General features: G+C 38.0%; 1 protein-coding gene and 1 pseudogene across 5 annotated transcripts in view; one reads left to right on the top strand and one right to left on the bottom strand.

Moving 5' to 3' along the window:
* Positions 1–19,568, bottom strand: part of Wdr37 (WD repeat domain 37) — an 89,773-nt gene extending 70,205 nt beyond the window's left edge. Inside the window, exons 1-3 of one of the 5 annotated variants that reach the window (XM_021266341.2) lie at positions 19,231–19,568; positions 19,047–19,125; positions 8,239–8,416 (exon numbers count right to left, since the gene is read on the bottom strand). In XM_021266341.2, coding sequence (XP_021122000.1) covers positions 8,239–8,376 — 138 coding nt within the window. In that variant the 5' untranslated portion in view covers positions 8,377–8,416; positions 19,047–19,125; positions 19,231–19,568. Of the gene's footprint in view, positions 1–8,238; positions 8,417–18,143; positions 18,318–18,448; positions 19,023–19,046 lie in introns of those variants that run through there. The other 4 variants (XM_087181944.1, XM_087181945.1, XM_013075805.3 and 1 more) reach the window with 4 other exon arrangements.
* A 3,771-nt stretch (positions 19,569–23,339) lies between these two features.
* Positions 23,340–27,218, top strand: LOC147826316 (RE1-silencing transcription factor pseudogene; annotated as a pseudogene).
* Positions 27,219–27,479: the final 261 nt, after the last annotated feature.

Here is a 27,479-nt window from a genome sequence, read left to right as displayed (position 1 = left end):
GGATCTATGAACCTAAATATGAAAGCCTAAAAATATAAAACTTTAACAAGAAATTATAAGGGAAAATGTTTATGAATTTAGGGTAGGCAAGAACTACCTAGGATACAAAAGACATGATGTATAAAAGAAAAAAATTGATGAATGAGATTCCATCAAAATTTAGAACTTTAAATGACTTCATTAAAATGAAAAGTAGTCCTTAAACAGACCATATTTACAATGCATATAACCTATGACCAGAATATATAAAGAACTCTTACAGCTCATTAATAGACAACCCAATTAAAATGAAGACATAAGAAGATGATAAATAGCCAGTATAGCACAAGGAATGGTGTGCAACTCTAGAATCAGAAAAATACTAATCAGTACAATAATAAGATTGAATTATACACTCATTAGGGAGATGAAGTTACAAGTTTTAAAAGCCTTGTCATGACTTTTTCTTTTTGTTGGATTCTCCCCCTTCGCGTTTAATTTGTCACGCCCAATGGATTCATTCTGCTGGGTTTCCTGGGGTTGTGATCCTCATTGTCTTTTCCTAGGGTATTGTCTAAAATTTTTTGGACTGCCAGTTTGGTATTCATGAAGTTCCTGAGGTGCTCTTTATCATGAAAGTATCTTATTTCTCCATCCATTTTGAAAGATAGTTTTGCAGGGTACATCAATCTGGGTTGGAGGCTGTTTTCCTTTAGGGCTTGAAATACATCACTCCAAGCTCTTCTTGCCTTGAGGGTTTGCATGGAGAAGTCTGCTGTAATTCTGATGGGCTTTCCTTTGTATGTGATTTGTTTCTTTTCTCTCACTCCTTGTAGAATTTTGTTCTTCTGTTGGATTTCTGGAATCCTAACTATTATATGCCCACGTGTAGATTTTTTTTTGATCAAGGCTATTTGAAGTCCTATATGCCTCACTTATCTGTATGTCAAGTTCTTTTCCCCTCCTTGGGAAGTTTTCTGCCATCACTTCTGTAAACAGTTTTTTTATGTCATCTGCACTCTCTCCTCTTTCTTCATTGACTCCAATCAGTCTTATGTTATTCTTCTTTGCATCGTCTAGCAGCTGGTGGATTGATTTCTCGTGTTCCTTTACAATTTTAAAGCAATTTTTCTTTTCCTGGTCACTAATTGCAATCTTTTCTTCTATATCTGAAATTCTGTCCTCACACTGGTTCATTCTGCTGCATAGACTTTTGATGGAGTTTTTAATCTCTTGGAAATCTGTTTGCATCTGTTTTATGGATTTCATTTGTTTCCTATGTTGGGATTTCATCATGTTCCTCAGATCCTCTATTTTTTTATCTGTGTCCTCTCTAGATTTATTAATCATATCTTGCACCATGAGAATAATCTTTGCTGTTATCTGAGTAATTATTTCTGATTTCATTTTTCCCAGATCCTCTTTTGTTGCCAGTTCAGAGAGTCCAGGTGGTTGAGTATTAGATTGTTCCATCTCGTTTCCCTTTGGGGTTGCTGTAGGTGACCCAGAAGTCTGTTTTTGAGACTTGTTTGAGGGTCTTTTCATTTCCGCGGGGGGGGGGGGTTCTGGCACCCATGCGGCTCACCTTCTCTGCCCTAGGAGCTTGGGGTGGCAGTGGGGGAGCTTCCTTCCGGGTTCTGTGCAATTGATTCCTTTTATATACACCTGAGGCTGAAGAAGGTGCCGAGCTGCGGTGGCGCAGGAAGTAAACCCTCCACTGAAAGTTTATGCAGCAGAATGAGCCAATGTGAGGACAGGATTTTAGATATAGAAGATAAGATTGCAATTAGGGATCAGGAAAAGAAAAATTTCTTTAAAATAGTAAGAGACTGGGCCGGGGATTTAGCTCAGTGGTTTCACCGCCTGCTGTGCAAGCGCAAGGACCCGAGTTCAATCCCTGGTACCAAAAACAAAACAAAACAAAACAATAAAATAGTAAGAGACTATGAGAAATCAATCCAGCAGCTGCTAGACAATTGAAAGAAGAATAACTTAAGACTGATCAGAGTCAATGAACAGGAGAGAGTGCAGATGACATAAAAAAAATGTTCACAGAAGTGATGGCAGAAAACTTCCCAACCATGGGAAAAGAACTTGACATACAGATAAGTGAGGAATTATAGGACTCCAACTAGCCTTGATCAAAAAAAATCTACACACAGGCATACAATAGATAAGATTCCAGAAACACAACAGAAGAACAAAATTCTACAATTTAAAGAAAAGAAACAAACCACATGCAAAGGAAAGCCCGTCAGAATCGCAGCAGACTTCTCAATGCAAACCCTCAAGGCAAGAAGAGCTTGAAGGGATGTATTTCAAGCCCTACAGGGAAACAACTTCCAACCCAGATCAATGAACCCTGCAAAACTATCTTTTAAAACTGATGGAGAAATAAGATACTTTCACAACAAACAGCACCTTAGGAACTTCATGAACACCAAACTAGCACTCCAAAATATTTCAGACAATAACCAAGGAAAAGGCAATGAGGATCACAACTCCAGGAAGTCCAGCAGAATGAATTCGCTGGGCAAAACAAGAAATTAAGTGCAGGGGCCAGGGATTTAGCTCAGTGGTTTCACTGCCCGCTGCACAAGCGCAAGGACCCAAGTTCGATCTCCGGTACCAAAAAAAAAAGAAAAAAGAAATTAAACGCAAAGAGGGAGAATCCAACAGAAAGTCATGACAATGATAAGTCAATATGTATCAGTTAAAACCATCAATGTTAACAGTTTCATTTCACCAATCCAAAGAAATGGAGTAGAAGAATGGGTCAAGAAGCAAGATCCAGGGCTGGAGATTTAGCTCAGTGGCATTGTTCCCTGCCTCGGAAGCACAAGGTCCTGAGTTCGATCCCCAGTACCAAAACAAAAAAGCAAGATCCAACAATATGCTGCATACAAGAAACACACTTAATTCAAAAAGAAACTCAGACTGAAAGTTAAAGGGTAGAAGACAATACTCCATGTGACAGGAACCCAAAAAAAGACAGGAGTAGCTATACTTTTTGCAGATCAAGTGTATTTCAAACCAACACTAAGAGAGACAAAGAAGGACACTATATTCTTGTAAAGTGAACAATCCAAGAGGGAGAGATGACAATCAAACATATATGCACCAAACACTAGTGAGCCCAACTACATAAAACAAATACTAACAGACCTGAAAAATCAATTAAGCACTAATACAATAGTAGTGCGGGACCTCAATACCCCACTGTCACAATTAGATAGATCTACTAGACAAAAAATAAGCAACAAAATACTAGAACTCAATCAAGCTTGTGAACAAATGAACTTAACAGATGTTTACAGAGTGTCCCACTCCACAAAATCAGAATACACATTCTTCTCAGCTGCACACAGATCATTCTCCAAAACAGACCACATACTCGCTCATAGAACAGGTTTAAGTAAGTGCAAAGGAATTGAAGTTGTTCCCTGTATATTATTTGACCATAGTGCGATGAAATTCGAGATCAATAGTAAAAGAAACTGCAAGAATTTCATAAACACATGCAAATCAAACAACACATTTCTGAATAACCAATGGGTCACAGAGGGAATTAAATAAGAAATCAGACAATTAAATAACAATTAAACAATTAAATAACAATGACAATACAACATATTGGAATCTATGGGACACAATGAAAGCAGTCTTATGATGGAAATTCATAGAAGTGAATACTCATATCAGGAAAACAGAGCGAGCCCAATTAAACAACCTGATGCTGAACCTCAGGCTTCTACAAAAAGAAAAGCAGGACAAACCCAAAGCTCACACAAAGGAGGAAATTATAAAGATCCGAGCAGAAATCAATGCAATGGAGACTAAGAGAATGATACAAAAAAAAAAATCAATGAAGCCAAGAGTTGGTTCTTACAAAGAATAAACAAAACTGACAAACCCTTACTCAACTTTATCAGAAAAATGAAAGAAAAGGCCCAAATCCATGCAATTAGGAATGAAAAGGGAGAAATTATAACAGACCCAACAGAAATCCAGAGGCTCGTCAATACCTACTTCGAGAACCTATATGCCAATTAGATGCAAAACACAGAAGAAATAGACAACATATGAATTACCAAATTTGAATGATGAAGACCTAAAAATTCTGAACAACCCAATATCAATCAATGAAATTGAAAACGTAATTAAAAACTTACCAACTAAGAAAAGCCCGGGTCCTGATGGCTTCACTGCTGAATAATACAAGACATTTAGAGAAGAACTACTGCCATTACTGTTTAAACTCTTAAATGAAATTGAAAGGGAAGCAATACTCCCAAATTCATTCCTGGAAGCAACCATCACCTTGATCCCCAAAGCAGAGAAAGACCCAACTGAAAAAGAGAAATATAGGCCAATCTCACTAATGAACAAAGATGCAAAAATCCTTAATAAGATACTGGCAAATAGAATACAGAAGATCATCAAGAAGATCATGCACCCTGACCAAGTGGGATTCATCCCAGGGAAGAAGGGATGATTCAACATACACAAATCAATAAATGTAATACACTACATCAATAGAGCCAAGGACAAAAACCATATGATCATCTCAATAGATGCAGAAAAAGCATTTGACAAAATCCAACATGCATTTATGGTAAAAACCCTACAAAAAATTGGAATAGATGGCCTCTACCTCAATCTGATAAAAGCCATCTATGAAAAACCAACAGCCAATATCATACTAAATGGTCAAAAACTGAAATCCTTCACACTAAAATCAGGAACAAGACAAGGATGTCCACTATCACCACTCCTCTTCAATATAGTCTTGGAAACATTAGCCACAGCAATTAGACCACAGAAAGAAATAAAAGGAATAAAGATAGGAAATGAAGAAGTCAAATTGTCATTATTTGCAGATGACATGATACTCTATATAGAAGACCCCAAGAATGCCACCAAAAGTCTTCTAGACTTAATAATCAAATTCAGTCAAGTAGCTGGATACAAGGTCAACACACAAAAATCAATAGCTTTCCTCTACATAAACAACAGACTCACTGAGACTGAAATAGGGCAAACAATTCCTTTCACAATAGCATCCAAAAAACTAGAAATCAACCTAACAAAAGATCAAAGACCTCTTCTCTGAAAACTATGGCATTCTGAAAAGAGAGATTGAAGAGGATATCAGAAAATGGAAAGACATCCCCTGCTCCTGGGTAGGAAGAATCAACATAGTGAAAATGGCCATACTTCCAAAACTGCTGTACAGATTCAATGCAATCCCAATTGAAATTCCAGCAGTATACTTCACAGACCTTGAGAAAACAATCCAAAAATTCATTTGGAACAAGAAGAGACCTAGAATAGCAATTGCAATTCTAGGCAACAGAGACAAGGCAGGGAGTATCACAACCCCCAACTTGAAACTATACTACAAAGCTACTGTGATTAAAAAAAAATAACAGCATGGTACTGGCAAAGAAACAGACCAGAAGACCCAGTGGAACAGATTAGAAGATCCAGAAACAACTCCAGACACACTCAGCCACCTCATCTTTGACAAAGGGGCCAACCACCCTCACTGGAGGAAAGATAAGTCTCTTTAATAAATGGTGCTGGTAAAATTGGGTTTCAACTTGCCAAAGATTAAAACTAGACCTGTATCTCTCACCATGCACTAAACTAAAATTGAAATGGATTAAAGCTCTAAATATTAAAACAGAAACGCTGAACTGGCTGGAACAGAGGTTAGGTAGAACTCTTGAAGACATTGGTATAGGAAAAGATTTTATGAACAAAACTTCAGTTGCCTGTGAACTAGCATAAACAATCAACAAGTGGGATCTCTTCTTATTAAAAAGCTTCTGCACAGCAAGAGAAACCACCAACAGTGTGAAGAGACAACCCACAACGTGGGAAAAAATTTTCACCTGCTGTTCCTTAGACAAAGGTCTACTATCTCAAATCTATAAACAACTTCAAAAAAATCAGACCTCCCTAATTTATCCAAAAATGGCCATGTGAAATGAGCAGACATTTCTCAAACAAAGAAGTAGAAATAGCAAATAAATACATGAAAAAATGTTCAACATCACTGGTCCTTTGAGAGATGCAAGTGAAAACAACACTGAGATTCCACCTCACCCCAGAAAGAATGGCTCCTATCATGAAATCAAGCAATAACAAATGCTGACGGGGAAAAAAATGCTGTGGGGAAACAGGAACACTGCTCCACTGCTGGTGGGAGTGTAGACTGATGCAACCACTGTGGAAATCAGTATGGAGATACCTCAAAGAACTAGGACTGAAGTCCCATTTGACCCAGCTATTCCCCTGCTGGATATCTTCCCCGAAGAATTAAAAGAATCATACCACAGTGATATATGTGCACCCATGTTCATAGCAGCACAATTTGTAATAGCTAAAGCTTGGAAGCAGCCCAAGTGCCCATCAACTGGAACCTGGATAAAGAAAATGTGGTTTTTTTTATAAAATGGATTACTACTCAGTCATAAAAAATGAGAAATTAGAGACATTTATAGCTAAATGGATGAACACTGAAGCGATACTCTTAAGTGAATAGGACACACGTGTACTGAATAATTTCTCTAGTGTGAGAAACTGAAAGTGTAAATAAGGACTAAAAGGTATAATAGATGTGAAACAGGAAGAAATGGAAAAAGGGAAGGGGAAGTGGGAGGGGCAGGGGAAAGGAAAGAAGGAAATGGAATTAATATGAGAAAAGGAAAAAATGGAAACAAAGTCTTTGTAAATAGGGAGGGGTGGAGGGGTTGAAGGGAGACCAGGGGAATGGGGAAAAAAATAAGAACCAAGAGAAATTGTGTAAAGGTGCAAATTCCCAATAATAAATGTCATTATATTGTATACCTAAAATGTACCAATAAAATTAATTTAAAACAAAAAAAGCGGGAGAGAGGCCTCAAGAAAAACCAACCCTCTCCACAACTTCATCTCAGATATGAGCCTCTAGAATTGTGAGAAAAAAGGTGTCTATTGTTTAAGCTGCCCAGCTTATGGTACTTTATTAGGAGCCATTAAATTAAAATACAATCATTTTTTAAAGAAAGTAGAACCAGGGGTCTAGCGAAGTAGCTCAGTGGTAGAGAACTTTCCTAACATACATGAGGCCATAGGTTTGATTCTCAACACCACTCCCCCCAGAAAAATAATAATAATAATACCCAGGCACAGCTGACCTCCATATCCACAGGTTCCACACTTGTGAACTCAATCAACTATGAATCAAAACTATTTGAGTGAAAAATTATGTACAGGCTTTTTTTCTCATAACTTCCTAAACAACACAATATAACAACTATTTTACATAGCATCTACATTTGTTAGATGCTACACATAATATAGATGATTTAAAGTATACAGGATATGCATAAGTTACGTGCAAATACTATACCAGTGATGGCGAACCTTTTAGATAAAGTGCCCAAACTGCAATCCTAAACTCACTTATCGCAAAGTGCCAACACTGCAATCAAACCTGAATACTGAGGTTTTAGTTTAGAGAAAAACTCATACATTAACATCTTTTGTCCTAAAACACAGTTAACACACATGCCACAGGTTTTCCACCACTGTACTATACATGTAAGGACTTAAAATATCCACAGATTCTAGTATGCTCAGGGGATCCTGGAAACAGTTCCCCACAGATAATACATAATAACTGAGTCCACACTGAATGTCTATTATGACAACAACTGTGCTGGGTTCTGTGCCACAGTACTGCCCTTGTGGAGGTTATACCCTAGAAGTCTTAGGCATAAAATTATCCACACAGTTCTAACCAGACCCAACATTCATTTATAAGAACCAATTTCTCACAGGGATTTAGCTCAGTGGCTCCATGCCTGCCTTACAAACACAGGGTCCTGATTTCAATCCCCAGTACCAAAAAAAAAAACCAATTTCTTAGATTTAAGCTTTATTTTCCTGCAGCATTATGGCTGAATAATTAGTTCTAATTGTGAAGAAATGATTATAAATATATTTATATAATACTTATGTAAGCATATTATATATGTGTATATGTAAATATATGGAGTTTATTTTAATATAATATACTTTTGTCCAGGTTTGACAAAAAGGTTCTTTAAAAATTCTAATATATTCATCATCAATAAAGGAACTAGAAAAAATATAATCAAAACTTCCCTATATTAATATTAGTGATTAGAAAACTATGCATTTGGCTATTTTTATAACATTACAAACATGACCACCATCTTCAAAATAGTGCAGTGCTCAAAAACTTACTTGTCCTTCTAACATCTCTCTTGGTAAGCCTGTCCTCTCCTGTTCTGAGCTGTTAGTTCTTCGTATAGAAAGGCTATGTGATTTGCGTTTTTGTTTTGCTTGACGAGCAGTTGAACAACTTCCGCTTTCTGTGGGCATTACTTCTAGAAGGTAGTGTTCTGGTCACTTCTGCAATAAGCTAAATAAAAGCAGAAAAAATATACTTTATTTCTGATATAGCAAATTGAAATTAAAAATGGATAATTATTGCTTTTACTTACAAGCCTCCTCACTATGGCTAATGTTTACATATAATACAGAACATGACAGATTAAAATGTTTTAGGGTAGAGACCACAGCCTTTGTGAAAAGATAAAATTTTTTCAAATGTCATTAACATTTTTAAAATTAAATTGCAAAAAGCATAAAAAAGAAATTCTTCCTTAGCTCAACTTGCCTCAGGCTCTAGTTACTACTCAGAAGTAACTAACTATAACTGCATATTCTAAACTAGTTGATTCTAGAGTAATACTCTACAGTCCAAAAGAAACACAACACAAGCCATACATGTACTTTTAAATTTTCTAATGGCCATATTTTAAAAGTAAAAATATGTGATTTTACTCTTAATGATTCATTTAACCCACTATGTCTAAAATAATAATTGCCAATATAAGAAACATTAATGGTGTCCCTTATTGCTTTTGCTGTGTTCTGCCACCATGAACTGTTGCCCCTTTGCCATGTGCCACCCTTCCCTGGAGCCAGCTGACTACGGACTGAAACCTCTGAGGTCAATAAACCTTTTCCCCTTTAAAAAAAAAAAGAAAGAAAAGAAACATTAATGTTGTGTTTCATAACGTATTTTTATGATTACCTCTTCAAAACTCAGTGTTTATTTTATATTTGCATTACATCTCAATTCAAACTTGTCACAAATCTCTAGGTAATTTTAAACACTATGATGTACCTACTTTGGGTATTTTCTACTAATTTCATGCCATTTTCCATTCCTCCTATCAATATATCACTATGTTAACATTAAGTAATAAATTTACATATTACATCTTCCTTCTTCAGTTACAGATTCATCTGTTTGAAATATTACCCACTTATTTTCTGCTACTAGGTATTGATGCCTTCTCTGAATACAATCCTGTCACTATGCCAGTTCAGGTAAACGGTGACAGGCAGCACTGGGCTTCACTGCAACAGAATGTTTTTCCTCCAGGACTGTATAAGGCCAACTAGAACATGTCATGACCCAAAGTCATCTTGATTTAGAAAAGGAAACTGGCCTAAGTCTCAGTATTAGGGGGATGGATCTATTAAATGAATATATCAACTTGGTGGGAAAATATGCTGACCTTTAAAATAATCATAAGGACTATATAAACATCCACATTCCAAGCAGGCAACTGAAACTGTGACTTCAGTGACTGCATAATAGGTCATTATCCCAAGGCCAGCTGGACTGTCCAACCTCTTAACTCCTCAAACACCTGTGCCAGATGTGACAAAAATTCCTCAGTATCCCCTTCCTTCTAAGTGGCTCTCACTTACTTATCATAACATTTCCATACTTTGCTACAAAATGATTTAACACAAACTCAGTTTCTTTTAAAGAAAGTTTATTCAAGCAGAAAAAAGTGATATAACAGAGACAGAACACATTCACACCAAAAAAAATTGAATGTCTTCCATAAAGATTACCGATAATGACAGACAAAATATTTCCTATTTGGTTTATTAAGTATCCTAACTACAATACTAAATACTGATGCTAAAAGTATTTTTTATCTCTTATAAAAATATAATTCATTTTGATTATTTCTAGTATTATAATTAAAGTAGTAGAAATCAATTAACTTAACCTTAGAATATAAGGAAATCTGTAATTCTTTTTTCTAAATAGTGCTACTATACAAATGTGGCTACATTGAATTTTAATTAAATTGTTTCCTTTTTATTATATACTACTTGAAATGCACAGAGATAACTCTTGCATTAAAAATTAAAAGCTAAGCCTATCCTAAAAGTCAGAAACCTACAAAAAAACTTTGCATATTATTCATATGTAAAACTATTCTTAAAAGTTTTCATTTATTTGTAAAACTTTTAATTGCTCTTAACCAAAACCTGTGTAATAGTTATGAAGTCTCCGTTTTACCACAAATACCAGGATCACCCTTTCTACTTAACTTTTTATTTTGAAATAACTGCAGATTCATGGGAAGTCACAGAGATGGTACAGAAAAATTCCTTATTTCCCCAATGGTTATATTTCAAACAGTACAACTTCTTGATCAATTTGTTAATTTTGACATGTACGGTTTTCACATTGCTCCACATATAAATTGTGTGTATAGTATTCACTTTGTGTATACGGTTTTCATTTTGTTACATATACACATTTCTATAACTATTACCAAACCTTCCCATCATTACAAAAATCACACTCAGGAGCCAGGGATGTAGCTCAGTGGTGCCGCACCTGTCTGGCAAACGCAAGGTCCTAACTTCAATCCCCAGTACCGCAAAAAAAAAAAAAAAAAAAAAAAATCACATTCATGCTCATCATTAGTCATCCCAACACCCCTTCCCAGCCACATCCCTAATTCCTAACAACCACTAATTTGTATGCCATCTCTACAGTTTTGTCACTTGGAGAATGTTACATAACCATTCATCTATTGTAAGAAGTTCATTCCATTATTTTACTATTACAAATAAATCACTATAAACAATATACAGCTTTTGGTGTGTTTTCATTTCTTTCGATGAAGAGCTCAGGAGTGAGACTGCTGAGTCATAGAATAAATGTATGTTTAGTTTCTTTAAAAAATCTTATTGAAATATAATTCACATACCATATGAATCACCAATTAAAAATGTACAATTTGCCAGGTGTTAAGGCACACACCTGTAATCAAGGCAGAAGACTGCTGGGAGTTCAAGGCCAGCCTGAACTAAAGAGCAAGACTCTTGTCTCAAAATAAAACAAAACAAACACCAAAAAATAAAAAAAACTAAAATGTACAATTCAATGATTTTCAGTACATTCAGAACTGTGGGATTCTTCAGAACAATTTTATCACTCCAAAAACAAACCCCATTTCCTTTAACAGCCACTCCCATTTTCCCCACCCATTCCCCACAGCCAGCCCTAGGGAACCACTAATCTACTCTTTCTATCTGTAAATTTGACTATCCTGGCCATTTCATACAAAGTCAACCCTAGGAATCCAAGGGTTTCTTGTCCACTGGTCTGGGTCTTTATGTGCAGATTCAACTGACTGCAAATCAAAAACATTTGGGGAAAAATTCTCTGTACAAAACATGTAGACTGTTTTTCTTGTCATTAGTTGCTAAACAACATAGCATCACAACTATTTACAAAGTGTTTACATTGTATTAGGTATTTATAAATAACCAAGAGATGGTTTGAAATATATAGGAGGATGTTAACATCTGCAGATTTTAGTATTTTCAAGAGCACTGGAATCAATGATGAAATTATACAATATATCATCTGGTGCAGTATGCGTGGTTTCTTTCACTTAGCCCAATGGTTTCAAGGTTCACTTATGTTGTAGCTTACACGGAAATTCACTATTGCCAAATATTTCACTGTGTGGATATGCCACATTTTATTTGTCAATTCATCAACTGATAGGTATCTGGCTGTTTCCATTTTTTAGGATATTATTTTTATATATCTGTATGATTTCATTTCTCTTGGGTGTATACCTATGAATGGAATTCCTAGGACATATGACAACTGCATTCAGCAATGCTCACTTTTATTTTTTCTTTTTAAGAAAATATTTTCCAAAGTAGCTGTATATTTTTTACATTACCAGCAGCAATGTAAGAGATTCAGTTCCCTAAGTCTTCAACATTTGATATTGTCGCTATTCTTAATTTTAGCTGTCCCAGAGGTGTGGAACATGTCACTGTGGTCTCAATTTGCATGTCCTTGATGGCTATTAATATTAATTCTCTTTTCCTGTTTGAATATCCTCTTCAGTGAAATAACCCTTGTCTATTTTCCAAAGGATCTAAGAGTTGTCTAATTGTACTATATGAATTTTTCAACAATTTGAAATAACTCATATATGGATTGCAAATAATTTCTCCCAACCTGTTACTTGTCATTTCATCCCAACAGTTTTCCACAAAGCAAAAGTTTTTAAATTTGATGATTCTATGGCTCATACTTTTGGAATCATGTCTGAGAACTTTACACCAATCCCTAGGTCCCAAAAGTTTTTTCCTATTTTCTCCTAAAAATTTTAAAATTTCATGTTTTGCATCTTAAGAACTATTTGATGTTCATATTTTTATAAGGTTGTGAGGTTTACTTTTTGGTTTTGCTATGGTATTCAATTATTCCTAGCACTATTTGTTAAAAAGAGTGACCATGCTATATTTGTTTAATTACTGAGGTAAAAGTCACATGATATAAAAGTTACCATTTTGTAGTGTACAATTCAGAGAGGTACATTCATAATCACCATCCATCCTCCACTGAATTATTTTGATGTCCTTGTCAAAAATCAATTCCCTAGGGCTGGGGATTTAGCTCAGTGGTGCCGCTGCCTGCCTCGCAAGCACAAGGTCCTGTGTTCAATCCCCGGTAACAAAAAAAAAAAAAAAAAAAAATGAATTGCCTGTAGGTATGTAGAACTATTTTTAGTTTTCTATTCTGTTCCATTGATCTATTCACATAATAATAGTTTCAATTATTACACTACAAGTCAGAATTAGTTGCAGTGATTCCCATCACTTAACTCTCAAAATTGATTTGTTTTTTTAGTTCCTTGCTCTTCCTTTGAAATTTTAGAATATTCTTTTCCATATCTACAAAATTCTTGCTGGAACTTTGATAAAAATTTTGCTATATCTGTATATGAATGTAAGGATTGGTATTTTTATTATGTTGAGCCTTCCAATTTATGGAAACAATTTATATCTTTCCTTAGTTCTGCATTACTATGCAAAAATTGTTTTCTCTTTAGTGTTTCAGCAATTTTAAATAATGGTATATTTTTATTTTAGTTCTACATGTTAACTGCTAGCATATAGAAATATAAATGATTTTGTGTATTAAACTTATATCAGGCATTCTTGCTGAATTTACTTATAAATGAGATTATTTTGTAAACTCCTTTGGATTTTCTATTTATGCTATCATCAAGAAAGAGAGAGGACAGTTTAATTTCTTTTCCACTTTGTAAGCCTTTTATTTCCTCTTACCAATTTAGCTAGAGAAATTCTAATACTAAGTTGAATTACAATAGTGACAGCAAACATTCTTTGCTCTTCCCCCAATCTCAGGGTAAAAATAATCATCCCTCTTCCACTAAGTATGATACTAATGATAGGATTTTTGCAGTTACTCAAGTAGAGAACATTCCCCTCTATTATTCATTTTCTAAGAGTTCCTTTCACAAATGAGTATTGAATTCTGCCATATTCTTTTTCTGCATCAATTAATATAGGGTCATACCTTTTCTTTTTTGATCTAACATGGTCAGTTACACTGATGATTTTCAAACACTAAGCCAATCTTACATCCATGAAATAAAACCCACTTGCTCATGCTGAGTAATTCATTCTTTCTTCTCTTTGGTATTTTATTGTGCCTTCACACAAGTTACTTGAACACTTTTTACAATTTCATTTGTATTTATCTACAGTATTTCTGAGTTCATCTCTTTCATATACCTGTTAGTAGCTGTTCTAGGTATTAAATTATCCATTTATTCTTTCCAGTTTACAAGCATTTTAAATATTTCTTCTTGTACTATGAGAAAAAGATAGTTATACTTCAAATTTCAAACATAACATTAAAAGAAACAAGTACTGAATTTACATATATTTTTGCTCTTTTCATTGTTTGTTTTTCCTTATGATGGTCCCCACATTCCTTTTATCATTTCTTTTTTGTATAGAGAACTTCCTTACCTACATTACCTACATTAGAGTTGGTCTACTGAACACAAATGATGTGAAGGACATTTTCACTTGACCTAGAATTTTGAGTCAATTTTTCCTTTCCTTCAGCACCTGAAAATGTTATGTCATTTCCTTCTGACTTCAAGATTTCTGACGAAAAATACACTGTCATTCAAATTGCTTTTCCACTACAGATAAACAGCTTTTTTGTTTTCAGTTTTCAGAAGTTTGCCTACAATGTATCTAAACATCTTTGTGTTCATCCTCTCTGGGATTCATTCAGCCTCTTCAATTTGTAGGTTCAGGGCTTGCCAAATTTAAGAAATATTCAGCCATTAGTTCTTCAAATACTTTTTCAGTCTATCTCTTGCCTCTCTTTCTGGAACTCTAATGACATAAATTCAGACCGTTAAAGTCCCAGAAGTCTCTGAGGCCCTGTATATTTTTTTTCTAGTCTACTTTCTCTCTGTTGTTCCAAATGAGCAATTGTATTGTTCTATGCTCAAGTCCACTGATTCTTCTCTGTCTTATCCATTCACTGTTCAGCCATCCACTGTTTATTTCATTTACTGTATTTTTTTACTTCTAAAATTTCCATATTTCTTCTTTATAGCCTGTATTCTTTTCTTGAGACTGCTTTTTGTTTCAAGGACTATTGCTTATGTAAGCATTTTAATGATGGCTGCTTTGAAGTCCTTGCCAAATAACTCTAACATCTGTATCATCTGTGTTGATATCAATTGTATTTCTTTATTCTCATTGAGATTTTCCAGGTTCTTAACATGACAAATGATTTTCAACTGAAACCTTGACACTTTGGGTGTTACCATATCAGACTTAGGATCTAAAGGCCTCTGTCAGAGCAGGACTGTGCTGACACTGTGTCAGCAGACAAGGACAATTGTTACCTTGTATCTGCCAGGTGCGTATAAATGGTAGAGGTGGAAGTTAAGGTTCTCCATTCCGCTGCTGGGGACCTCAAATGAGGATGTACTCATTACTACAGGGTCGGGTTACTACTAGATTGAGAATTACTGAGTCTAGCTTCTCCCTATGCCCTTACTTGTACCACCATGACTGAATCAGAACAGTCTCACTACTGCTCCCTAGACACGTCCTTGACATAAGGGAATAGCCTCACTGCTAGGTCTCCTCTGAAGTCATCTCAGCAGGAATAGAAATGGGTGTGCTTGTTACCACCCAGCAGATATGAAAGTCCCAGCTTTTTACCTAACCTTCTCTGATACTACACCTGCAGAGAAGCAAGTGCTCTACCACTGAACTACATGCCAGCCCTTTTTAGTTTTTACTTTGAGACAGGATCTCACTAAATTGCCCAGACTGACCTTAACTTGGAAATCCTATTGCCTCTCTCGGTAGGTGAAGCAACTGTACCTGGCTCTTTGGCTTTCCTTTTGTTTTTGGGGGGTTTTTTGGTACCAGGGATTGAACTTGGATCCGTGCACTTGCATGGCAGGTGGCAGAGCCACTGTGCTAAATTCCCGACCCTGGCTTTCCTTTTGTTGTCATGTCATAAATCAGCAATCTTTTTCCACTGATCAATTTCCAACTATACATATATATATATATATATATATATATATATATATATATATATACACACACACATATAAAAAACCTAGCAAAATAGAAATTTTCATACCAGACTACTTTTATCTTTTAGTAATTTTCTAAACTCTGTGAAGTCATATCTCAAAGATGAGTTCACAATATCTATGCCAGACTATGTCATTAACACTAAAAGATTATTTAGCAAATTGAAGTTCTGCTTCTTCCTGTAAGTTCTTCAGCTTTTGTTTACCTATTGATATTCTTCCAAAATTAGTTCTGTAGTTTCCACTTGTTTTTCTGGACTCTTTTTCAAGTTTTTTTTTCCCTTTCCTATTGTTACTTTCTATTTGTCACAATTTTCCTACAGTTTTTTCTAACTTTACTTTCATCTCTGCATCTGTATCTTACCTCTTTCTCCCAGTAGCCTATACAGGTACCACAACCACCTCCTTCCTTTCACATCAGATCCTCCATGCAGAGGATGGCTCTGACCAAAGGACTAAGCATCTTAAAGCTACATGCACTACTGGTCCTCATCTTAGGCCATGTGTCAGTACTAGCATCAATCACAAACGTTTGATTTAATGACTTTAGGGTTTTTTTAGAGTAGTTTCATGGAAAAGCAGGCAAGGAGGCTGCAAGCAATTTTAAAAGGAATATTGAAATGATGTAATATGGAATCTAAGTTAGACAAAAAAAAGGAAGTGAAAATAGAATAGGGAGTTACTCTAGGAAAATAAAACAGACTGGCAGATACATCTGAAGTTGAAAATTTACTACAGAGGGTAGCTATAAGCCTGTAAGTTTTTAGTAAGATTTATCATGATAGCACTTTTAGGTGAATCCCTTGAGGGCTGAAACAGCAAATGCAACTTCTGCCCAGTATCAGAGAAAAGAGCTGTTTGTACAGTAGGCAATCTCAGAAATCTATTTTCAGCATTAACTTGTTAAAAAATGTTTGGTCGCCGGGGATTTAGCTCAGTGGTTTCACCACCTGCTGCGCAAGCACAAGGACCCAAGTTCAATCCCCAGTACCAAAAAAAAAAAACAAAAAAACAAAAAACAAAAATTGTTTGGTCACTGGGCCAGGAATTTAGCTCAGTGGTTCCACCGCCTGCCTTGCAAGCTCAAGAACCTGAGTTCAATCCCTGGTACAAAAAAAAAAAAAGAAAAATGTTTGGTCATTAATGACATGTATATGCTTATCAATTCTAAAAATAACACTGAGCTGAGATATAACTAATTGGATAAACACCACCAAAATTTTTTAGTTTTCAATAACTAAAAGAAGGAACACAAATCTAAAATTTAATATAAAAGTCTTTTCCTTGGAAAATCAAAATAGAATACTTAAGTAAGAAAACTCTTAATATTACCTCTGGGGAAAAGACCTTGGAATTCTAATTCTGCCTCAAAGCAAATGCAAAATAAATCAACAGTCTAACAAAGTTTGCCAAAGAAAAGTACTAGAAGAGGACAAGAGAAGAGGGGAAAAACCTAAATACTAATGATCTCCTCTCCAGTACTTTGCAAGAGCGTTTGGCATAGGGCTGGGGGTTTAGCTCAGTGGTTCTGCCGCCTGCCTCGCAATCGCAAGGACCCAAGTTTGATCCCCGGTACCAAAAAAAAAAAAAAAAATGTTTGGCATATTATAACCTTTCCAGTAACAAAAATGAGACTAATATACACACTATTTTAAAGGAATAGGAAACACACACTAAAGAAGTTCTTTGCCCAAGATCACACTGTTGTTAAATAAAAACATGTATGTGGCCAGTGTCCCACTATCCTACCATTGCCTGTGGTCAGTATTTATGTCCGAATTTATTCCACTTTGGTCAGATCATATTTATATACTTTATATACTGTGCTCAAGTATGGGGACCACATTTCAAAAGGAATTTGGGAACAATGGAATTTGATCAGGAAGGTTAACTAAAACATTAAAGTGGGTGGGGTGGAGAGGATCTTAAGAGATTTCTTATTTACAGGAATGCTCTGAAGGCCATAGTTCATAAGCCAACACACTGAATCTAAAGGAAAACCATTTGAATAAGTGAAATTTCCAAGCAATTAACACTCATAGATGGTATGGTATCAGCGTCAAAAGACCTAGCCCTGTACAAGAAATGTTGTAGGGTTTACGTTAGATCTTAAAACCTCTAAACCCCTGGCCAATCGTAAGATGTTTCTGCTCGTAAGTGGGAAAGGTTTATTTGTGCAATTTTTTTTGGTAAGCGCTATGTTATGTTGATGCTGTATTATTTCAAAAAACGGCTATCTTAAATTTAATGTTTATCTTCGGGGGGGGGGGTCTTCAGAAGAGGAACAAAAGCATGCCGGAGGTTAACCACTTCAGCATCAGCCCACTCCGCACTCACCGCCCCTCTCACCTCCCACTTTCAAAACTGCAAGGCCTACATCCCTTCTTCAGGTAAATAAAAGCCAGTCTTCTTCCACTGAAGCACCCCCGGCAAGTGCCGCTCCTGGGACACAGGAAGGGGGAAAAGAGAGCCCGCGACCCCAGAGCCGGACCCTTGGTGCAGCTGGTCCCTTCGTCTACCCTACCCCTCTGCCACCCTCACCCCTAGTCCATCCGGTCCCCTCCTGTCCTTCAACCTCCTCCCTGCCGACCCCACCCCCCAAGCATCCCAGGAAGGACGAGAAACCCAACATCTGGAAAGATGGCGGCACTCACCTGTCACAGCTGCCGCAATGACCGAAGCCAGCCCGGGTCGCACTGAGCCAGTAGGTCCCCACGACACGGCACCCAGAACGTAGCAGCAGACGCGCAGAACACCGGCGGACTCCGCACTGACGCGACCCCGCGACCCCAAGCTGGCGTACCCCCACTTCCTGTACTTCCGGAAATCCCGCCCTGAGCTCGCCCCACGCCCAGCGTCAGCAGAAGTCCCGCCCTACCCGGCACCGCCGGAAGTTCCATCATGGCTTCCAGAGTAGGGCTCTACTCTGCCGCGCCTAGGGATCTTTTCTGGGCTTTGGCCCTGATTCCTTTCCACCCAGGCTGCCTCACCGCCCCAGCTCCTCCTAAACCAGCGCAGAGCGAGAACGGAGCAAGTGACCTCGGAAGGGGAGCGAGCACAGCGCCCCCTGGTGGCACAGGAGTATTTGGCGCCTTTATGCGGAGCTTCGTGAAGATGCTGGGACCCAGGCCCAGCCAGACCCCAGACCTGCACCCCTCCAAATGCAGTCCACACGATGGAGCAGAGGACCGCCTCCCTAGGGCCGCGGGTCGTCTGTAAAACGCTGATTCTTGTTGGATCGGATCTACTCACCGCAGCAGTGGCTCCGGGGGGGGAGGGGGGTTCCACGGTCAGGCAGGTTTTAAATCCATTCCTAAAAACTCTCTCAAACCTAAGAAGTGGGAAAGAAAAGAAAAAATAATTCCTTCAAATGCAAGGTCGGTCAAGTATACTGTTTATAACTATTAGTCAATTTCAAAATCATTCAAATCCAAACCGCTTTAAAGGCTGTGAACAGCTTCACTGGGTAGGGCTCTGTGGGAGTCTTGCTATTTGGCTGCCAGGAAGGCTGCTGGAGATAGAACTATTAATATTTCGGCTTATCTGCAGAAGATGACTCACCCAGTTTTGTTCTGAAATATTTGATCACCATTGGCTAGAAAGAGAAAACAGAATCAGCTGTTCACTGCAAAAGGTGGGACATCAGCTGCTTTTTTTCTGAAATCTAGGTTGTCAAAAGTATATAATAAACTGGGACCATTATATAAACAACTGTGTTTCCGCTTTACAAACAACTGCATCTTGAAAACTCACCTAGAGTAAATCAAGAACATGAAACCATTTTTCTTCTATATGGGTCAACATTCTTGCTCTTTCCTTAAAAAAAATAAAGACTCAGATTTTAAAAGCACTAATATGTTTGTTGCACGAGAAAAAATGGAACAGTTGGTGATTCAAATAACTTAAAATGTACAATAAACGTGAAGTTAATTCTACTTTATTATTTTTAGAAAGCTTATGATTTGAAATAATTCTGTAAGATGAAGTAAGGAAATGATGCTTGACTCCTTACCTTAAATAATTTTCTTCAGATTTGGAGGTTATGACATTCTAGTAACAATTTAGCAAAAATATTGCACAAGACATTCTACTGGTGGTGTTAGGAGATAGCTTTGTAAACCACAATATCATACTCAACTAACATTCTACTATATGATTTTATTTTGCAATATAGCACCCAGAGTTTCGATGACCTTAAGATACTGTGGATGGTAGTAATTTTTTCTTTGATATATTTAGGATTCCACAAAAGTCACTTAAAATAATCAAATGCATTATAAGTTATCAAAGAGAAAGTATCAAGTTTTGAGGGCTATCAATTTATACATTTTGAAGCTTGTTTAATTCCCAGAATAAAAGTTATTATTCTAAACTGAATTTTAGCTAAGTATAAGAATGTTGAAATGACTTGTCAGAAGTCAAAAAGATAGTGTGCAGCAGAACACAAATTAACATCTAGATGTCAAAGCCCATATTCTTTTTACAGTGTATTAGTTTGATAAGGCTGCAGTAACAAAATATCACAAACTAGAAGGCTTAATCAGAAATGTACTATATTACAGTTCTGGAGGTTAGAATTCCAAGAGCAAGGTGTTGAACAGGCTTGTTTCCTCCTGGGAGTTCTGAGGGCACATGGATTCTATGCCACAAGTTTCTGGAGTTTGTCAGCAATCTTGGTGTTCTTGGCTGCTGACAATATAACTTCAGTGTTCACATGGCATTCTCTCTGTATAGATCTGTCTTTTCATTGGAAGACATCAGTCAGCAGTAACTTGCTGACCTAAGTCTCCTGAACCTCATCTTGACACTGGAAAAGTACTAAAAGGTAAATGCTGTCAAAATGTCACCTTGAAATACATTTTTATATTTTCTGTTATTAAGTGGTCTTTAGTTTTTTAGTACAGCTTATTACTTTATGCACTGTCCATGTGACAAAAGGTGGAAGCAGTTTTATAGCAAGCATGTTTGATCTTCAAATGTAAGTTTCATTCAAGACTAGGAAAGTTTTCATGCTCTTTAATAAATTTACATTGTTCTTACGTACACCTAGATTTTTACCAAATGGAGAACCTTACTTAACAACCAAAACATACTTGTAAACTATCTCTGTGATGGCAGAAAGTACACCTAAGTGAAAAAGAAGTTACTATGAATAACTATACTGGCCTCTAATCCACATAGTTAATACTTTTTCTCTTTATCAAAGCCATATAACTTAAGTAAATAGAATTAAGATGTGTTATGTACATGTACCAACTCCTCATGATAAATGTAAGCATTATGCCCTGTAAACATGTACTAATAAAAATTCTTAAAATTTTAAAAATAACAAACACATAAGCATTTACATTATTAAAGATAGCAGTGCCCAGTTGAGATATTATTATGCCTATTTTGAAAAGAGAAGCCTCAATATATTTAGTAAATAGTTCAAAGTCTGAGACTTTAAGAGTCTGAGCTGAAACTCCAAAATCGCTTCTCTTTTTGTTAATACAACCAACAATCCATAAGCACAAAACCAGGAACCAGGCCTTTAAAGTCCAACCACTTGATCTTGACCAAATATATACTGTATTGAGGTTTTTTTGCATTCCTGAGAATGGAAGCATGTAAAGGCTGCAGTAGGCAGAAGTAGGATTTCTCTACAGAGAGACTCTGACTTCCTGGTGGGCTCTTCTCCCTCTTATCCTTGGCTCCTCAGTTATCCAAGTCCTTTTCTAGACCTACTCCACTGTCTCGTGTATCTACTTTTGTAATTTCAACTACAACTTAATAGATGCAGATCTCTACTTCAAGTTCAGAGCACTCTCCTAAGGCCTACTTGTTTAATCAGACTGCTGCTTAGGTGGTTGAGCATGGGGCAGGATCCACAGACTCGAGTCAGATCTCCAAGATTCAAATCCTAAGTTTTTCTGCTTCCTGGCTGTGTGACCTTGACTGGGCTGTTTAACTTCTCTGTGCTCATTAGTAAACGAGGGATAAACATGCAATATATCTCTCATAGTTGGTTGTATTAAATCAATTAATATATGCTACAAGGGGCCGGGGATTTAGCTCAATGGTTCCACCGCCTGCCTCACAAGCGCAAGGACCTGAGTTCGATCCCCGGTACCAAAAAAAAAAAAAAAAATTGAATATATGCTACGAGTTTGTAACAGTACCTAACACAGGCTAAATACTCGAATGAACCTCAAATCACCATTGGGTATGTGTCAAGGCTTTTGTGAATGCAAGTGACAGAAATGCAACTCAAACTCAACCGTCCAAAACAGGATTCATTCTTAAAACCAAACCATGAGGAAGGCAGAAGTGCAAATGACCACAAAGACAAGTTAAAAGCAAGGCTCTCCCTCTTCATGTTTTGCTCCTCTCTGCTTGTTAATTTCAATCTCCCATTGAAGACCACCAGCTTCTTTCACAAGGCGAGTGACGTATTCACAGCAGCTGCCAAGATCACATCCGGAATTTAGCACCAAAGAGGAACTGATCCGTTTCCCAGCACTTCACTTTTTAAAATACACGGGTGGGGGTGCGCTGCGCAGCGTCCAGCGCTAGAAATCTTGGCGCAGCCGCAGACCGAGCCCCGCCCAGGGCCCCGGCCCAGGTCTACCCACCACCACCGTCACCGACTGCAGCCGGCGTCAAGGCCCCAGCGCCCAACTTTTGCCCCTACCCCAACCCTCCCTGGAAACTCCAGCAACAAAGAAAAGTACATAGTCGGAGAAGGAGCGGCGCTGCCCTCCGCGCCAAGGAAGGCTGGGTACAGTGGCACCCACGTGATGGGTTAGGCGTCTGGAGGAGCAGGGCTGTTCGCCGGTAGCTGCAGCAGCGGCATAGCCTTGCCTAACGACAAGTATGACTTGCAGGACCTCTTCGGAGCTGAAGTGGCGGCGCCTTGGCTGATCAAGGCGAATGTGGCCCTAACTGGGGAAGTAAATGTCAGTGTGAGACCTAACTAACTCCATTTAAAGTTTGACTCCATCTTGGAATAAGACAGTAAAGTGGCCTTGACATAAATTCCACTTCACTGAAGTCAACTATTCCCCTAGTCTCCTTTGTGCCCATAAAATAATGATAAAATGTCCTTGCTGTGGGACTACAGATTAAAAAAAAAAGACACAGCTCCTAACTCAATCCTCTGCCCAGAAAACAGACGCTCCCGGGCCCATTATCAATAGAACAATCTGTCAATGTGATGATTGTTCCTTTTTCCCATAAAATCTACATGTAGCCACCCCTCAACCCCCCCCCCATGTACACCCCATGCTTGCTAAATATCAACCAATCATGTAACTGCTAAATGGAAAATACCCAAACCTTGCTGTAGCCACAATAAAAACCCTGCTGATTTGAAATTCGGGGCTCTCAATCCTGATCCGCTGTGTCGGTGACGGTTGAGTGGCCCTGCTCGAGCTTGAGTAAACGACCCTAGTGTGTTTACATCGGAATCGGCTCCTTGGTGGTCTTTGGGGACTTCGCGATCTGGGCACAACAGTCTGCTACTTAGATTATCTGATTGGTAAAGAAAGGCAAATGGCAGAAAGGATGCCTGTTGGGGATAACAACTTCTCGGATAGTGATGGAGAAGGACTGGAGGAGTGTTCTGAAATAAAAGGTGAACCTAATGGACTGGAGAACATGAAACTGAGGAATTTGGAGCTCAGTGGTTTAGAACCGCTGCCTGGTTTTTGTTTGTTTGTGGTGAGGGGAGCAAACTCAGGACCTTGCGCTTTCGAGGCAGGCGCAGTGCCACTGAGCTAAATCCCTGGTGCCAGAAGCCTGTATTTGAGGCATAAGCTCCCTCTGGGATTTACAGCTCAAATAAAGATCTTCCTCATGAAACACCTGCAGCAGAGGACAAATGCAAGAACTTGGAGACCAAACCCTTTCCCTGTAAGCCATGCCAGTATGATTAGAATTTGAACAACAGTTTGTTGTTCATATCAGAGTTCACAGTGCCAAGAAGTTTTTTGTGGAAGAAAGTGCAGAGAAGCAAGCCAAAACCAGGGAGTCTGGCTCTTCTGCTGGTGAGAGATTTCTCAAAGGGCCCCATCCGCTGTGACCACTGTGGCTATGACACCAATTGGTATATTACACTACTCACCTGAAGCACCACACCAAAGCCAGGGTAAGGAGGAGTGTACAAATGCATCATTTGCACATACACACCAGTCAGAGAGTATCACTGGAGGAAACAACTGAAAAACCACTTTCCAAGGAAAGTGTACACGTGGCAAGGGCAACTAGTTTTTAAGACAGAAAAAATAATTATGTCCAGCATGTTTGGATTCATACAGGAGAACTCTCATATAAATGTGAACTTTATCCTTACTCAAATTCTCAGAAGACTGATCTAACTAGACATATGCATGCTTATTCAGTGGGGTATGGGTACCATTTGGTAATATGTACCAGAGTGTGATCTGGATGTGTGAGAAGCCATTTAAGTGTGATCAGTGCAGCTAAGTGGCCTCTAATCAGCACGAAGTAACTCTCCGTGCAAGACAGGTTCATAGTGGTCCTAAACCTCTTAATTGCCCTCTCTCTGACTATAAAACAGGAGATAGAAGCAATTTCAAAAAACTCCTAGGGCTGCATTTTAACCCATGGCTTCCATTGCCCTGCAAGTGCCTATGCACCTTCTAAGAACTGTAATCTCCAGTATCATTTTAAATGCAGTCATCCTACTTGTCTTAATAAAACAATAGATGTCTCAAAAGTGAAACTAAAGAAAACCAAAAAGTGAGAGGTTGACTTGCCTGATAACAGTATTACTGATGAAAAAAACAGAACAGACAAAAACAAAGGGGGATGTGGCTGGAAAGAAAAATAAGTCTGTAGAAGTGGAGAAAAAAGATGTTTCAAAAGAGAAAAGGCCTTGTGGCAATGTGTCTCGGGGATCCAAATGACTACAAGAACTCACAAATCAGCTACAAAGATAATAGATCAATGTGCATATAGGAAGAAATTCAGAAAAGCCCTGTAAAACCAAGAAAAGCAAAAGGAAGCTGGATGCTAAAGCCCAATCCTTGCATGAGCCTGTGAATGATAAGGAGCCTGTAATGAAAAAGAAGGTAGAAGAAAGCAAATCCAAAAATGATCAGGAGGTGCCAAAGGGTGACAGCAAAGTGGACAAGAATAAGGAGGAGAATAAAAAGCAAAGAGCCTGTGTGAAAAGAAAGTACAAAAAAGAAAGTTCTGAAAACTAAAGAAAAGCAGAAAGCTTGCTCAGAAAGCCACCTCAGAAGGAGGCTGCTCCAAAGGGGCCTGCGTGGATAGGGCCTCCTCCTCTGGAGCCTGCTCCCCTTCAGGCTGTTGAGGAGGCTCATGCTGTGGAGCCAGCCCCCATGGAGGTTGTTCATGAGCTGCCTTCTCTCACAGAGCCTGCTCAGAAGGGATCTGCATACATGGAGCTGCCCCCTCCAGTACAGCCTTCTTTTCACATCGAGCCAGTCCCCCAAAAGATAGTGAAAAGGAAAAGTCCAACATGCAAAGCAAAATGGCATGCAAGGAGTGAGTTCTCATTGAAGTTGGCTTAGTGCTTGGCAAAAACAGTCAGCTTCTAAAGGAGAGTACAGATGCAGAGGACCTCTTAGCACCATCGTCACCACTGCCAAAGGAGAAAGAAGTCAAAAGATCAAAACTCACTCTCTGAAGCAGGACCCCTGCAGAAAGAGGGAGCAGATGAGACAGATAAAAGTGTACTGTAGCTGATCAAGCTGATTCCAAGAATCAGCTTCAGTGTTTTGGCTTCTGTCTCCAAGTTAAGCATCCCAGAGAGTGAAACTTCAGATGATAAACATCAGGCTAACTCAGATGAGCTTTGTGAAAAGGAAACAATCACTGATGAGGGCACAACAGAGAATCTTCCAGGTAAAGATGCAGCGGTTCAAGAACCTGCTTCACCATCACTTTTCTCCCCACCAGTGGAAGAATGTGAAGCAGTGTCCAAAACCACCGGCTTCTGCTCCTATTAGTGTGACAGTAAGAGTCTCAGGAAACTGATGAGGATGAAGGCATCGACAGTCACAGTGGGAGTGACCTAAGTGACATGCCAGAGGGTAGTGATGATTCTGGATTGCATGGGGCTCAGGTGGTTCCCCAAGAAACTAGTACAAAAAATGCAAAGGCAAAGTGGCTGAGGGAGATTTTGTTTGTATTTTCTGTGATTGCTCTTTTAGAAAGGAAAAAGAATACAGCAAACACTTCAATTGCCATTTAGTTAATGTGTACTTCCTTGAAAAACAGCTAAAAGGAAGGAGTGATTAAACTTAGGACGAGGTTACAGTTTTTGGCTTGTGAGAGCTGTTACATTTTGTATGGGTTTATAGTGGTAGACAACTTTTTAAGACTGCTTTAATTAGTGTTCAATGTTGACCCTTTTAAGTGGAATCCTTTCCTTAGGACTTCTTGTGTGCTTGTTGATGTACAAATTTTAGCAAACCTCAAAATCCAAGGGAATTAGTATACTAAAACCAGCAGGCCTGAATCTGTTAGCTTATGTATTCCCTTGAAAGGAGAAGCCCCAGATGGCATAAAAGCATCTGTTGCTCAGTCCAGCTACAGTTTCTCAGTTTTTCTCCATGCCTGTTCTGTTTCATTTATCATTAGTTCCTTGTTTAGCTCTATAAAAATTGGCTTAAGAGCAAATTACTTGAATTTGCCTACTTTATATAAAGTTAGCTCTTTAAGATTTAGTTATAGGGCTGGGGATTTAGCTCAGTGGTTTCGCCTGCGCAAGTGCGAGGACCCAAGTTCAACCCCCGGTACCAAAAAAAAGATTTAGTTACAGATGAGAAAATACATCTAAACTGAAGAAAAATTCTCCCAACAATGGACATTGTATCAGTCCAGGTATTTACGTCCTGATTTTTGATCGATATTTCATGTTTGTGTGTTAATCGTCATAAAACGGTGATTTTGCTGGGGTTTTTTATTTTGATGCTTTAATGGCTTAAAATATTGCACAATGTTTTTTGTTTTAACCTATGCAATTAAATTTTTTTCTAGAAGCAGCATTTGCATTGACAAGTAACACTTTATAGATATATGCATGTTCATTTTGGCCTCTTTGGCAGGATGCTTTTAGGGTTGTTTGCAAAGAGTCAGTTGTCTTTTTCTTTGCTGCAATTGTCCTTTTTAGCAGAATAGTACTGTGTGCAGATTTGTAAGCAGATGAAACATGCAGGTTCAGTCAACTGATTTTAATTTTCACTTATCTATGCCAGAATCTGTATTTCATATAAACTATTTATTTTGAATGAATATAGTGAACTCATGACTCTGTTATGATTTCATAATAAATAAAACACTAGGTTCATGCTGAACAAACTTTTATCTCAAATACCAATCATCAGTTTTGGGTTTTTTTTGTTTGGTTTGTTGGTTGGTGGGTTGGGGTTTTGTTTTCCTTTTTTTTTCCTGTTCTGATATAGCTATTTCATAACTGTGGAGTGTTAAATCGTATCTTCAGGAGAATCTTTTCTCATGGATGGTTGGTGTCCATGTGGCTGCTCAACTGAATGAAAAGCTGTGACATTTGGGGACGGCAAGCCGGGAACCAGGAGACATAATTGTTCCAGTTGCACAGAGTGTCATGTGTGAGAATCCAAAGCCATAGCTATTGATACCATGCATCTATAACGAGAGGTGGTATGAGTGCTGGCAAGCCAGTTGCAACTTCCT

The sequence above is a fragment of the Heterocephalus glaber genome, unplaced genomic scaffold, assembly GCF_053883595.1.
Source record: "Heterocephalus glaber isolate CG9 unplaced genomic scaffold, H.glaber_assembly_v1.0 deba00001472, whole genome shotgun sequence".
In the NCBI taxonomy this organism is placed as follows: domain Eukaryota; kingdom Metazoa; phylum Chordata; class Mammalia; order Rodentia; family Bathyergidae; genus Heterocephalus; species Heterocephalus glaber.
The sequence above is the reverse complement of the archived record's forward strand: the minus strand, read 5'-3'. Positions and strand labels throughout refer to the sequence as shown.